General features: G+C 40.0%; 1 protein-coding gene and 1 long non-coding RNA gene across 4 annotated transcripts; one reads left to right on the forward strand and one right to left on the reverse strand.

Annotated features, from left to right (window-relative positions):
* Positions 1–401: 401 nt before the first annotated feature.
* On the reverse strand, positions 402–2,350 carry LOC135346726 (uncharacterized). 3 transcript variants are annotated; one of them, XR_010398103.1, is made up of 4 exons: positions 2,133–2,350; positions 1,928–2,024; positions 966–1,127; positions 402–654 (listed from the first exon to the last, which is right to left on the reverse strand). It is a non-coding gene; the product is annotated as an uncharacterized LOC135346726 (long non-coding RNA). The 3 variants fall into 3 exon arrangements; XR_010398104.1 differs by having other exon boundaries at positions 1,901–2,024; XR_010398102.1 differs by having other exon boundaries at positions 966–2,024.
* Positions 2,351–7,196: 4,846 nt separating this feature from the next.
* On the forward strand, positions 7,197–15,544 carry LOC135346706 (serine/threonine-protein kinase TBK1-like). Its single transcript, XM_064544425.1, has 23 exons — positions 7,197–7,348; positions 7,538–7,683; positions 8,291–8,425; positions 9,241–9,370; positions 9,696–9,786; positions 10,017–10,170; positions 10,317–10,411; positions 10,671–10,781; positions 11,407–11,521; positions 11,678–11,748; positions 11,879–12,078; positions 12,265–12,415; positions 12,607–12,708; positions 12,945–12,997; positions 13,089–13,153; positions 13,326–13,438; positions 13,731–13,807; positions 13,867–13,906; positions 13,979–14,077; positions 14,321–14,417; positions 14,817–14,932; positions 15,006–15,083; positions 15,324–15,544. The coding sequence occupies exons 2-23, from the start codon at positions 7,576–7,578 to the stop codon at positions 15,397–15,399; spliced, it is 2,277 nt and encodes a 758-aa protein (XP_064400495.1). The 5' UTR covers positions 7,197–7,348; positions 7,538–7,575; the 3' UTR covers positions 15,400–15,544.
* The last annotated feature ends 208 nt before the right edge of the window (positions 15,545–15,752 follow it).

Consider the following 15,752-nt stretch of genomic DNA (forward strand, 5'->3'; position numbering starts at 1 on the left):
GGTGAATACGAAGACCATCCTCTGTTACCGTGGTTATTTACTCCACTATTCTAATGCTGGTGCACTCGGATGGACTTTCTGTTATGTAACACTCTCAGCTTCGCGTTGTATGCATCTCGGCATGCACATAGATTAATACACTTCTGTATACACGTAGGTGTGTTCTTGAGTAGCCTGGATGAGCACATAGATTAATACACTTCTGTATACACGTAGGTGTGTTCTTGAGTAGCCTGGATGAGCATAGCTGCATGCCCATAATCATACTGCCTAAATTTTTCTTGAATCAATAATTAAATTCCTCTAGTGACGTCGACGTACTAGATCGACACATCCTACTTGCTATACAGTTTTATTTCTGGTAACAGGTCAACCAACATGCATATTTGCATAGCGTGAAACATAAATCATTGCTCCTATATATATGCTATACGGTAAACAAATAGCACCGACCAAAACAAACATTGTCATTTTTCAATTATTTTTTGTTTATTGATGCTAACAGGCAGACAAGCGACAAACAACACACACCAGAGATACATTAGTCCGAACATGAGAAAGACGAATCTGTAGTCGATAGGGTATCCATAGCCACTCATAGTAGCAGACAAACTGAGGGAAAACATACCTCCTGCCACCACTGGAGCCAACGACCTATAGTAAGAGAAATAAGTGATTACATCCAGGGATCTACTCGTACTGGTCGCGGAGGTGGTAGTCGGTAGTAACAACCTCTATACAAAAACAACTTACCACATTTAGGCGAAGAAATCTGCATGTTTCGATCAGTATTACAAAATTTAATAACCAGTATAAAGATTACACGTTCAAGGACCCAACAATTATTAACTCAATCGGAAATGCAGAGAATTCTTGAAACCTTATAGGGATCGAGCACATGTATTGGTATTGACTGTGGGGCCCTCTGAAACGGACAATGATCATTGCACACATTAGTCAATTACCTTCCAAATGAGGTGAGAGAGGTGGCTAGGCCATGGATGGTTCCAAGCTTGCCAAAGGGGGCAGAATTGTTGATGAACAGAATGCTACAGCTCATGAGCACCCCAATGCAGACTTGGTTAACGATCAGTGTTAGACACAGGACAAACCACAACAGACCTTTCCTGGACAAAGAACAAGGATATCAGAGAGTGCAGTCTAGTTTGGTTATTAAATTGTGGTATAGAGAAGGAAATAAATTAGAACAATCTATCTAAACCTTTAGGCCACTCCAAGTGATACTCTGGTTTCTGGTCCACCGCCCGCATCAAATTTTATTCTTGGATTTCTATCTCATTATTTCTACTACGCATGCGCAGAATGGTCCATGTGGTACGATAATGATATTCATTTGCAAAATAATGAGTTCATAAGGTGAAATTGATAATGACATAATGAGAAAAGCCGCCCGCCCGCCCGCATGCAATTAGAAAAACTTCAGGACCAGAAACCAGAGTGTCACTTGGAGTGGCCTTACTTTACAGACTGTGAGCAAACCTTCCTTAGTTAACAATAATGGATAATGGAATTCGGTACGCTCATTGCTTTGGGGCAAGTTTATTATTACCAAGAGTTTATGATAGAGAGAGAGTATCGAACGTAGGCATACTGTACATCAGATGTATGCGGAGAGTAACGTGACTTCCTGTATCTGTCACAAGCTTGGAATTTGCACACTGACCAATCCAAGTGTGGGTGATGTCATCTATCAAGAAAGTAGATTACATCACCCACACTTGGAAGGGTTGATAGATTACATCACCCACGCTTGGATTGGTCAGTGTGCAAATTCCAAGCTTGTGACAGATACAGGAAGTCACGTTACTCTCCGCATACATCTGATACACAGTATGCCTACGTTCGATACTCTCTCTCTATTATAAACTCTTGTTATTACATGATCAGTAAACACTGGTGAATTCACCAACTTGAGTCTCGTCTTCAAGTAGCCATGGTAATAGGAACTCTACCATGAATGGTAGGAAAGGGAACATCATCGTGACGGCAAATGCACCACTAAACTGTGTATATGTGTACGTGTGTGAATGAAAGGGGGAAAGAGGGGAGAGAATAAAGTCACAGGATATAGTTAATACACGGTTCTATATGCACACTCTAGATCTACTCACCATTGCTATAAAAATTGCAAAGTACTAAATCTATATCTGCGCTATTTTCTTTGGGATTTTGGGAATCTTGGTCCTGCATTTTGGCCCACAGGCCATACATCTTGGAGGTCTGCTCCTGAAGTAGCTGAATAAGAATGAGCAGCATCCAATGCCAGTCATCATCCTCCTATCCTACAATGCCTAGTATGGTTTCCTGACCTTTGCTAGTAGTCTAGATCTTTTTTAGCTTATTTCACACACGATCATTGCCGGATAACTCGGAAAAGCTGAGCTTGAGAGACTAGAGAATGTGGCATGAAGCAGGTAAGTCAAAGCAGAGATAATGTCATAATTATGGTTAAAGCTTAATAATAACTCTACATATCTACAGTAATAAATGCTCTATCAGAAGTGCATGTAGATCTATGCAGTATCTACTGAGTAGATGATAGATCTACCATATTCATGGGAAGCACCTAGATAGCTATAGGACTACCTTTTGTGCAACCCTTTCCATGCATGTACGTATATATGCGATATGCATGGATAATCAATTAAAAAAAATTCAATTCAATTATTATGACATGCATGAACATGCATGAATGTCGAGAGTAACAAATTCTTTTGCTTAATACGTGATCTTTTTAAAACAAGCATCCACTATAAATCACAATGTCTATTCTCATTTATTGCATGCAATAATTATCACAGCACTAAAGTGCAGTGGTTCCAATTATCACTGCATTAATTTTGAATACGTATCTTCAGGTATTATCTCAAGACTTATTGACCTTATTCGTCTTACACTGATGAACATAATCTAAGTGCTATATTCAGTTGTCATGTGATGAACAGAATCTACATGCTGTATTCAGTTGGCATGTGATTCACATGCCAACTGGCTGATGCATTGCAAATTAGTGCATTGTTCTCTATATTTGCTAGCATAATTATTATTGTGCCTCATTATGAGTCCAAGCATAATACGTTTGTTTAAGCTATTGTTAAGTGTCATAATTATTAGAGATAAGATCACTCGCTGCTCTTTAAGTAGCTTTCAAACCCTTGCAGATTTCATTGTCGTGCTGGCAATCGCACTCTCAATGTGTGTTTCAAGAGAGACTGCAGCAGAGGAGGTTCACATCCCAGGATCAAGCAACATTACCAGTCTTGAGGACTATTTATGTTCAGGATTGCGGACAATTGAACCAAACACAATTTTGGTTATTGATGAACGACAAAGCGTACCGGGTGGTGAATTTTGCATAGTGGAAAATACCACAAACATTACGATTATTGGTGCAGTTGCTGGTGTTACTGTGGAGTGCCTGTACAATACGAGCACCCAAGAGGGTAGAGGATTCGGTTTTTTCAATGTGAGTGGATTGCATATTAAAAACATTGATTTCGTGAATTGTGGGGCTTTGATTAGTAGCTCAGCTGCTCGATACATTAATGCTAGCACTGATTTTCATTATCTCGGATATAGACAGAAAACTGTCTTCCTTCTTAACCACTGTATTGATGTCCAACTATCAAATGTGATCATCTCCTCTTACTATGGTTTTGCTCTGATCGGAGTTAATCTGTGTGGCAATACTGTATTGGCTAATGTAGAACAGCATAATAGTTCTTCACGTATCGTGAGCTGCTCAAAAACTGATTACAGTGCATCTGGAAGTGGAACATATTTGTACTACATTGACTCACCAATTTCAAACATGTGTCAGAAAGGAATCAATTTACTGGTCGCAAATATAGTCTCGAAATCCAACAAGAATCAATGCCCCTATCTAAATGTGCAATCCGATCTCAATAAAAATTTTCAAATTCCTGTTTCAGGTGGTAGTACGCTTGGTTTGACTCATGCACAGACCAACTTTGCGGTAGTAGCACAGCTTGATTTGGTAGTACTAGGTAACGATGATGCAATCACAATTGGTTCTAGTGTGATTTTGTTTGCAAGTTTCCATACTGACTCGAGTATCACTCTTTCTGGCTTGTATCAAAATAACTGTGGGATCCTAATTGCTACTTACTTTCAATCTTTCGGTAGAAACACAACATTACTACCAAAGTACAGCCCATTGATTCTAAAAGATCTGAGTTTTATTGAGAATAACTTTCCTCTCTACTCTGTTTACATCATGGACTTGCAAGCTCTGGCCTCAGGCTACACAGCTTCCATCAACAATGTTATTTGGAAGGGAAATAATCGACCTCAGCTGTTGTATGTGGATAGCAGTGACACCTCCCGAGATTGTGGCATTCAAATTGAGATAGAAAATGTTTCATGCGTGGAAAATAACCAGAATACCTTGCCTACGACATCTGGTGCATTCAAATTCATAAGTATTCGCAACATTTCAGTGCTTAGCAACACATACATTTCAGGTGACTCTGTTGGATCTTGCATGCAAGTAGCCTCAAGCAACATTTATCTTAGTGGGCACAATTTGACCTTTACTAAAGGTAGAGCGACGTTTGGAGGTGCGCTACAACTGGATGATTATAACTCTTTCCTCTATTTAGTGGAACCAGTGAAAGTTGTTTTTAGTAACAACACTGCTAAATCAGGAAGTGCAATTTATGCAGCAGATACGTTTAGGCCCGAGGTTCTTGCTGATAATCTTCCATTGTGTACTCTTCAACTAGTGACCAATTCACCATATACCATTCAAAATATCACTCAAGTGAACATATCTGTGGAATTTTCAATGACAAATGGTGATTCCCTTTCAGTAAATGCAATGTCTCTCAATACCTTGTGCAATAGTTTGAGTCAACTGAATGGAAGAGATAATTATGGTAAAAATTCACTTTTAGGCACCACAAATTTGAATCGCCACATTTTCTCTTTCGAAAATGACACAGATGCTAAACTGTCCTTCTCTAATGGGTTTTGCTATAGTTATAGTGCTGCTGAACAGAACATTAATTGTACCTGGATGGACCGCGGGCTAACATCATCTTCTAATCACACGTTTACTAGCCCTGTGATTGGATCCATTTCTACTCATCCAGGCAAAAAATTCCTTACTGTCTTCTATGCTTACGAAGCCTACTATATAATACGAGAATTGAGCAGTCAGAGTTACTGGAGGCTACGAACGAACAATGAAGTCCTCCCAAATGGTGTGATAAAACAATCTCTCTCCGTGTCTCTGTTGAATACGTTAGTACTTCCAGAAGGAACAACTGAATTCAATCTGTACCAGCTTCCAAGTCCTTTCCGCTCTCCAGAACACAACACAGTGCAGCTTGCCCGTGTGCAGGTCCTTCAGTGCCCACCTGGCTTCACGCTCCAAGGTAGCCAAACCAATGAGTGTGACTGTGTAAAACTATTGACTCAATCCGGCCTAACTTGTGACGCTAACACCGGTGCTATCGACAATCCTACCGGTACCACATCATGGATCGGCTATAAAAACGGAACAGTGTACTTTTCTAGGGAATGTCTTCCAAATCGCTGTGATGGCAATTTACAAGTTGATCTTTCTATTCCCGATTATTCTTGTTTAAACCACCGCTCTGGCCAAATTTGCGGACAGTGTGCTCCAGGATACAGTGTTATTTTCGGCTCTGATGTTTGTCAGGTCTGTTCAAATGCTTGGATTCTTACAATCTTTCTGTATGGATTGGCAGGTATCTTCTTTGTGTTTATTCTCTTTGCTCTCAATCTGACAGTATCAACTGGTACTATATGTGGATTGGTGATTTACTCCAATATACTAAATTTAACTGTTCATAGGGTGCTAGCTGATGTCGATGGCATTTATCCAATCTTTCTGCGTGTTTTCATTTCCTTTCTTAATCTTGACATAGGATTTCCTCTTTGCTTCTATGATGGAATGACCGCAAGTGTGAAATACGGTATGCAGTTTGTATTTCCGCTGTATCTATGGCTGTTAGTCATCATCCTGATTGTGGCATGCAAATATTCTATGCGGTTGGCTAACAAACTCGGATTTGCCTGTGTACAAGTTCTTGCTACCTTACTCTTCTTCTCTTACTCAAAAATTCTTAGCAATGTTTATAGCATCTTCACATTTCAAACCGTAAATCTTCAAATTGGTAACAGCAGTGAGATTGAAAGCTTTGCTGTATGGTTTCCAGATGGCCAAAGGTATGCAGAAGGCTCTCACATTACCCTAATATTCTTTGCCATTACTTTCACGGTTCTACTTTTGTTGCCGTTCACAATCGTACTCACATTTGCATTTTATCTGTTACGATTCAGAATAGTTAACAGATTTCTCCCATTCATTGATGCTTACAGTGGACCGTTTGAAAAAAAATTTCGATTTTGGTTCGGTGTCCGATTGTGGGTGATTGTATTTCTGTTTTTTCTCGACACTGTTTTAGTGAACTACAGTTTTTCAGCCGTGTTTTTTAGTCACAGTATTGTTGTTGGTGGATTGATAGTGATACAAGCATTTCTCAAACCATTCAGGTGCTCTGTATGTCGCTTGTTGGATCTCTTCTATCTAATGAACTATTGGCTGATTACGGTTACGTACATATACCTGCCAAGCCCTGACGATGAGTATGTACGGACAGCTGTTGTGACTTGCCTTGTTAGCTGTGCTTTTGTTGCGTTCATTGGCATCCTAGTATATCAGTTACTCCAAGTTACCAAGAAAACTAAGTTTCAAAAGGTTGTCAGAGCTAAGATAAAATTGAGAATGCAAAGAAATCAAGGGATTGATGAGAGATATAACCCACTTGGTCAAGTGGATAGGACCAGCACACGCTCAAGTGAAGGAAGCTCTATTAGCAAGAAAACACATGTAGTGTACGATCCAAGGCATTTTCGTGATTCGATATTTGACTCAGTAAATTTAACGTGAAATATTTGCTCCTGTATAGCTATGTATACCGGTAGCTCTCAGAGCTCTGATAGTCTGCTAAGACTAGTTTGTGAGTGTTTACACAGGAGCATAGTGGTTTTGAGTTTTGTGTAGTTTGTACCAGAGTTTGTACGGTATTGTATTTTTTTTAAAGCAAGAGACTGGCTGGCCTCGATTTCAGACCGCGGCATGAAATCGAGGCTAGTTTTTTAATTGGGGAATTCCTAGTTGGGCGGAGTCCTAACCACATTTACAGGACTCCGCCCAACTAGGGAATTCCCTTGTAGATTATGGGTATTTCCCACTGCAAACTAACTTTCTACCGCAACAAATTTCTGTGAGTGCTGTGCTGTAGAACTCAAGATCAGAGATATCTACATGTAATTGGTAAGATGTAGCTTACTATACACCTAGACAGATCTAGATCTTGATGTCTGTCTGCATTGACCATCTGGATACCTAACCTAGACTGCAACAGTAGATTATGTACCTGTTACACAGCATGATATTTGCAGTATAGATCTACATATAGACAGACTGATGCTTTGTCTATTATCCTTTGCTTTATTACAACAGATAGATCTATTCGGCATCGAACAGTGAACATTTTCAATATGGCAGGTCACCATGATCAAGTGTGCAATACAGCCAACTATGTGTGGAATACTCGTGAGAAGCTTGGCATTGGGGCCACAGGGGCGGTGTACGTCGGCTACAACAAGGTGAACTAGGGATTGATATGAACCAGTCTAGCCTTGAAAATACGTAGCGTTTTAATATGCCAAAAAGACTTAGCCTTAGGACGTACAAAATAACAGGCCCACGTACGAGAAAAATTCATATACTGACATGGCCTTTAATCAGTACAAACTGTCCTCTACTACATCATCATATCACTGTTTATTGACGCATACGTAATTTTGTACCGGTATTAGTCTATACAACGTGTAGGTATGTTTAGTATGTGCTCCTGTTAATATTCATAGCTAATAAAATTGCTGACCATCATGTGTAATGGACTATACACTGTACGTGCAGCAGTATTACATGATCATAATCAATTGTCCATATTGTACACATGCAGCAATTGTGTTCACATGTTATACTTTAATATCAGCTTTGTTTGTGTTCGTATTTCCATATTCAATTTCCCGTAAACTGAAATACAAGGGAGCTTCCCTCCACAAAAATATCATTGTGCACAAGATGATTTACTCTTGGAGGCTTCCCCTAATACTATGCTGTCTTAAAATTAAGTAAATGTGAGGGGACCCCCCTAGTAATAAGTCTTGACGCTGGGTTTCAAACGTGATTTGGTGTTTGTTCCAGGCGAGTGGAGATCGTGTGGCAGTGAAGATGTTCACAGGCGGTCCTCAGTTCAAGTCCATTAAAAGGGAGATTGATGTTGTGCAGCAGTTAGCCAAACACGAGAACATTGTCTCCCTCTTTGGGGTGGAGGAAGACGTGAGCATGTACTATGCATTATTAAGTTTTGTAATTATAGCCTTTGGCTACACATACTATATAGTATAGTCATTTGCTATACTAGTGCACTTAATTCATGGGAATAATCACTAGTCTACCACTGGTCTACTCTGGATTGTCCCTCATAGTGTGTTATAATTGTAAGAATTCAAGGAAAAGTTTCAGTGTGTTCATACTCTCAGGGAAATCTCATCAATTAGTGTAGGTACTTTCCTATACCAGTGATAATTATATTGACATAACTTCCTGTGTTTGACTACATCCTTACACTACTACCTAGCTGTTTATATATAATAGAGCCATTCCATGGAATCATTCCCACAGTATAATTATGTGCGTTTTTCCCTTTGAATACAACCGCTATTAATCCATTACGATTGTTTACCTTTCAACATTAGAATCAATCAGATCAAAGAACGTATATCCTGTATTATTATTACGTGTACAAGATGTGTGTTGGCTCAAAGTATACCTTCTTTCTGGCATGCTTAGCATGGAGCTCCTCCCAGTGTAAAATGCAATCAAAAATGCATTTGTTTTAGCATCAAAACGTGACCAACAATACTTAGCTATGCTCACAGCTGCAATTAAGCCTGTAACATCATGCACTTTAAACTTGGTCTGTTTACAATCTAAGCCTTCATTGTGTGATTTTGAGTTGAAATTAAATTGCGTGTAATCAGGATACAAGGGGGAAATTCCATACAATAATTATATCCACATTCAATATATGCATTCTCTACTATGACTTGCTATATAATATCTCCCCCTATTGGGTCCCCCCCCCCATACAGCGTAACTACCACAGTCGGGTGATCATTATGGAGCTTTGCACGAGTGGCAGCTTGTTTGACGTTATTGACTCCCCAGAGAATGCATACGGGCTCTGTGAGACAGAGTTTAAACAGGTCATATATGACGTAGGTGAGCAAACTCGATCACTCTTACAAACAGATTCTTGGTCGTGGATGAAGAATATTATCTTTTTCTACCCCTCTCGCCCCTGTCTGACTTTAGACCACTTAACTTGTTCGCCAACTTTGCAATAGCCCATGTTGAAGTTTCAATCAACTCTGATAGGAGCCTATAAAAAAAATCGATATGTTCCTACCTGCATGGTCTGGAACCATTATGTCCTCCTGTTGGTGTATTATAATTATAAGTTGTTTTACATGCAGTAGGATTCGTAGTCTAATACATGCAGTTGCATTTTAGGTAACTATCGTACATATGTTGATTTTCCTCTCAGCCAAAGGACTGCAGCATCTCCGTCAGCACAATTTTGTGCACAGAGACATCAAGCCGGGAAATATCATGAGGTGTCAGAAACCAGATGGAAGGTGCGCACGTAGTTACAATGTACTTGTAGTACGTGCATGTATCCGTGGTTGGTCTATTGTATGTGTACGCATTAGTAGCCTGACCAATCGGGCTGGCCAACTGCTGAACCAACGAAGCTCCCGTTAATGACATTTAGTACCCTAATAGTACAAAGTTTAGTAAAGTCATTCAAATTTGCTGGCGTTCATACTGCATGGTTGACGATACTAGCTGTTACGTATTGCTGCAGCTTTGTTTTCAAGCTAGCCGACTTTGGTACTGCCCGTGAGCTAGAGCCTGGAGAGAGGTTCATCTCCCTCCATGGCACAGAGGAGTACCTCTACCCTGGCATGTATGAGAGGGCTCTCATCAACCCTCAGAAGAAAGAGCAGTTTTCAGCTAAGGTGGGTAGAGTTAATGGTGTATGAGACTCCTTTATTGTCGTATTCAAATTGAGTGCTGCTAAATAGAAACATGGAACCATCACTGCTAATTCTCTGCAACTTTGAAAAAGAAATATTTTGACTATACATGTAATTATTTTTTCTAGGTTGATCTTTGGAGTGTTGGTGCCACTTTTTTCCATGCTGCCACTGGCAGACTGCCCTTTCAGGCGTTTAGAAAAAGAGAGGACAGGGACCAAATGTATGTGAACCAGTGTGTGTGTGTGGGGTGAGGTGTGAGTGGGTGTGTGGGGTGAGGTGTGTGGGGGGTGTGGGTGATGTGCGTGAGAGGGTGTTGCATCTGAAGGGTGTGTCAGTTGAGCTATCAAAAGCACGTTACAATCTTTTGTCTAATTGTATACACCTGTCACATTTTCACTTTACAAATGTGAAATGCCTTTGTGGATGTTGTTCCTTACTATCAACAGTGTTTGTAGCTACTCCCACCACCTCCTATGCAGGTTCAGGATAATCTCTGAAAAGAAAAGTGGAATGGTGTCTGGCTGGCAGACTGAGTCCCAGGGCCAAGTCAAATATAGCTCAACACTGCCAACTGACATAAGGCTTTCTCAGTAAGTTGGCTAGAACTATGTGTTTCATGTATCGCGTTAATTATGCCTCGGTGCGCATGCGCAAGCGAGGTATATGGTAGTGTGTTTGTGTGTCTGTGTGTGTGTGTAGACTGCTACAGCTGCTCAAAGATGAATCAAGTGCAAGTAAGAGTTTCTATAGGCTTCTAGTCATGTTTACATTTGTGGATTTGCGAAATAATGCTTTGTTCTCGAGTTATGCCTAGTTTTGCTTACTTGGAATGCCATTGCAGCCTTTTCAGAAGAGCATGTAGCCAAACTTGTTTACCGAGTGTTGCTACTCTACTTAGTAGTTAGCTCTGTATTAGAACGCTAGCTATGGTAGCTGCAAGAGTGAGAAGAGAGCTGCAAGGCTCTGTTATAATGCAGCCATTAATTTTAGACTTGAACTTTTGGCATCGATCGTTTTTAACAACAATCATGGTCGATCATTACCCACTCTCTGAGTTTTTGCATGCAGCAAATGTAGCTTTGGCATCTCCACCGAGGCATTAGCACCTGCGGTGCTTTCATTTTAATTTGTTTAATGGCCGATCTAGCATGTAGATCTACGTGCAGTATATGAAATTACTTTATTTCCCCTCCATTAATTATATTAATCCCTTAGGGGAATGTCCCAGCTAATTAGAGATGTTCTCGCGGGAGTGATGGAAAACGACATTAACAAGATGTGGGAGTTTGACATGTTCTTCAAGCAGATCGAGCTGATACACAGGAAGAAGGTGGGCCTGTATACATGTAGTAGCTACTGACTCTGGCACCAGTACATAGATCGAGGCTTTTCAATAGGTGCATGAACTCAAAGTAGTGTGAGAGCTGTAGGGAAATACACAGTCTAGTATTAATTTTTGCTTGTTGTATGATGTTACTGCTCATAGGTTGTGGATGTGTTCTGTGTGTACTCCTGCACCTGTCACAAGATATTTATTGACCCTGATGACACAAGTGGGTACGTATATATTTTCTCGCATTATCCAGCACGACAATTAACTCCTACTTTTTACTACTCATTGTATGTTTGAAATAGGATATCAATTCCCCAAAAGGTTGTATTTAACTATTGTACTATGTTTGTTCAGACAATTAAGACTCATGGAGGGCATTCATACTCAGACTGGCCTGCCATTGGACCAACAAGAATTGTTCTTTGAGAACCTTCCTTTCCAGCCGGGAGAGCCAATGCTAGCATCCAACCTACCCTCCACAACCGCCGATCGGCCCATCACAGTGTTTGGGGGCACCAGTAAGAAGGCACTGGACCTATACTCACCACCGATGCGTGAGTTGCATGTTTCCCATGCAGATACCAATAACTTAGGAGTGTGTGTTTTAATAGAATTATCACGTTGGTGCACCACTAGTATTCAAATGTTGTGGTGAGCATAATTATCTCATCCACCAATTTTCATGCATAATGAATATAATGATCGCTAATATTATATGCCCCCCCCTCCCCTATATACAGCGTCTGCGCTCTCAGCCCCTCAGGGACTGGCGCTGGAAGCTGACCTCCGGTTTGCCAAAGAGTGCACCAAGGTCGTCTACAACTTTAAACACCATGTGGAACAGTTGGAAAGAGTCTATAGACTCATGCATCAGTCGGCTCTATGTTACGGGTGAGATTATAATGCTGCAATCAATACAAGCAATGACATGTGCATCGGTACTGTGCTGAGAGCATTCCATAAATGTGTGAAAAAAACGATTTGGCAGCAAAGTAAATTATTTGTGTGTCCATGAACGTTACATGCACTTTCCTTTAACTATGCACGATGCTTACGATTACAGATGCAACTTTTCTATACAGGTACACAGTGAAACACGAGTTCTTTCTACTGGAAGGGAGGCTGTTGGCCATCGAGCATCTCACCAGTGCCACCTGCAGGATGCTCAGTAGTCAGATGTCTGGGTACGGGAGAATTATTGACAAATTAATGGCTGACTGTTTTATAGTGCAGTCGTTTAGAGTGAATACCCTAGGCACTTTTTCTTCACAATTTGTGCCTTGCTATTAGAGTAGGCTTCCTTTCAGTGCAGCTCTCAAACTGCCTGCATATAATTTTATAGGATATTTTAGTCATTATTATGTTTCGTCATTCTCTTTTGTGGCTGTTTATGATTTAAAGTTTCAATGCCCATATGTAGGTTGACCAGTATGAGTGAGACAGTGTCCGCCCTGAATCAAGTCACCTCTGGAAGTATGTATAATCATTGTGGTACTGTGAACATTGGCATGCTCTAAAGTCAAGCTAGGGAATATACTCTAGTATGTTCATTCTCTCTATGCAGGGTTTCAGGATGATATTCAAGCACTTGTGAGAGAAATAACTAAAAAGGAAGACATGATAAATTCGGTGTGTTGTCCTTTTTTTATTTACAAAATAGTTAATTCACAAGTGTACTGTTGTTGAAAGTGAGCATGCATCCGAGGCACAACCTTTAACACCTGATTGATTGTTCTTACAGTGTTTCCTGTTGCCCATATCATACTCCACTGTTTAACTTCACTTTTGCATAACTATGCAGGTAAATACAAAGCCTCAGGATCTTCGTATCAAGATTGAAGAGCACAAAAAGGACTTTGCATTCCAAGACAACCTCTGGGACAGCAAGAAAGGAGCGGATGTTTTTCATCGGAGGTGAGGTTATAACTGGAAACTTTTGTGGAGAAATGCGTGTCACGTAATTATTGTGTCATATAGATATAATTATGTATCATACTGAATGCTAGCTGCATGCTATATTGGCGTATATATTTCAGTATGATTATAATAATAGTACCCATTAAAAGTCCTATAGTATTCCTAAGTAGTCAAATTTGTGTCTCTTGAAAATCGTCAATGTAGCATGCACAATTGTACGTCCACCACACTCCTATATCTAGTGATGTTTCAGTATGTGTATTCAGCCATGCTATGTTTCTCTGCCCAGCATTGAATCGATACAGTACCTGGTAGCGATAGTGGACAAAGACTTCAAAGCATTTCAGAGAGACAGAAAACACAAATGTGAGAATTTCCTTACAGAAATAATATTAAGTTGGTTCAACCATGCACTTTTTTTTCAGCTTTGAACACACATGACCAGAAGGTGCATGGATTCACAAAGTGAGTTTCAAAGTGAAGTTGTGTATGTACGTGTTACTTGTAAAATGACTGTTTTCTTTCTCCCCCTTGCAGAACTCGGCTCCAGCAGAGACTGGGAGAGGCCCAAGAGAAGGTCGTGACCTTGCTCTCTGCCAGGATGCAAGTGCACGGGAGCCTCACCGACTGGTTACTGTGAGTGCATGGGACGTGTAGACATGTGTAGCAAGGGGACAGATCCTGTTAGCTTTTGGTTTTATGATAGGAGGGCCTGACTTGTGAGAGTGATTATCTACTCCTTCCAAACTATACATGCATGAACAATATAACATACCAAAGTGGTTGATTTACAAACTGAACAGCACAGTTATACTAGATGACATCATTGTTATGTTACATGCACTTTATTAACGTAATTTGTGTGCTTGCACTTTGTAGGAGAATGATTCCCCTGAGGGCTGATGTGGCTCTGATTAGTCAGTTTATTGACAAGCACTCTGATGAATGTAACAGCACCCTGCGACAAGCAGATCAGGTGAACAGGAAATCTAGTTGTTTGGATTGTGTCCTTAATTGGATTCTAAGTTTAATTAAGTACGAAGCTTACCTTAAATGTTATTGTTATAAACGGGAACGGGTATTAATTTGTAAATTATATCCACGCTAATTAAAACGCATTATTATAATGTATTTTTGATAGTATGATAAGCAAACGAGCTAGCCCTTTTTTCATCTATATCTGACTCCAAACTTTCCATTCAACCTTAAACTCGTATTTATGCATCTTTTGACAAATATTGTGCTAATGAAATTCGCTGCAAATCCGCCAAAATTAGTACCCTAAAAACAGAGAAAAATCTGAAAAGTGTATACAACAACTGGGTATAGGACAGTAGCTGAGTGGTTTGTGTATCATCAATAATTATGCCCACAGTGGGAGAATGAACATAAGAGGTATCTGGAGATGGTGAACCAGAAGATAGCCTCTGGTGGGTTTGGTCAGCCTGCGAGGATGCCCAAGTTTCAACCAGATGTGATTGAAATACCAAGGTAGGTTGGTTTGAATGAGATAATTATGAGTGCAATGTACGTATAGTGACTCTGTTGTGACTATTCTATGTAGACATCTGTGTGCTCGCCTGCAACAATCCAGAAATGAGCTGTCAACGGCGGTTGGACAGCAGAAAGAATTGCTTATCAGGTGTGCTGAACGCTAAATTTCTTAGACTGGACCCATGATCGACCCATGCATGACCAATCCTACCCGGACAGGTCCCTGTTTATTACAGACAATGAAGGCGCTTAATTAGTCTAACATGTACAATAACGATGCATAGATGTATATTATATGATGCATAGATGTATTCTCCAAGTATAGTGTTTACTCGTACCCTAGATTAAGGAAGCCACCAATGTCAATGTTTTCCTTTTCTTGCTGCAGACTAAATAAGATTTCCGTCAGCAGCGATGATGCTAACAGTCCTCACACTGGCAAACACTTGACCTCAAGAAATTAGCTTTGTGTTATACCTCAAACTAAAACAAGCACACATTATTTTGTGTTTAAAAGCACAGAATAATTATTAGTTGTTTTTTTTCTGCGAGTATAGTGTTAGCTAATCGCTGTATACTTTATGCAAAATTAATAATACTCCAAATCGATCATCAGTCGTATAAAAGGTAACCATAATTATTATACTCCACTCGAGCCACAAGTTTTGCATTGACGTTGAGATCGAGATAAATAATAATAATGTCATTAACGATCATGATCAGTTAAGTGATTCGTAACGAAGGTACGTAGGCTATAAGCATATTCACTGTCATGTGATTGCAATTGAATTATATTGAGCAAACAGACTACTACCAG

Source organism: Halichondria panicea, chromosome 13, assembly GCF_963675165.1.
Source record: "Halichondria panicea chromosome 13, odHalPani1.1, whole genome shotgun sequence".
NCBI classification, from domain to species: Eukaryota; Metazoa; Porifera; class Demospongiae; order Suberitida; family Halichondriidae; genus Halichondria; species Halichondria panicea.

Coding starts and splice junctions, on each gene's coding strand:
- LOC135346706 (XM_064544425.1), top strand. CDS start 7,576: ATGGCAGGTCACCATGATCAAGTGTGCAATACAGCCAACTATGTGTGG. Junction 12,709..12,944: donor CTCAGTAGTCAGATGTCTGG/GTACGGGAGAAT, acceptor GCCCATATGTAG/GTTGACCAGTATGAGTGAGA. Junction 14,933..15,005: donor GATGTGATTGAAATACCAAG/GTAGGTTGGTTT, acceptor TATTCTATGTAG/ACATCTGTGTGCTCGCCTGC.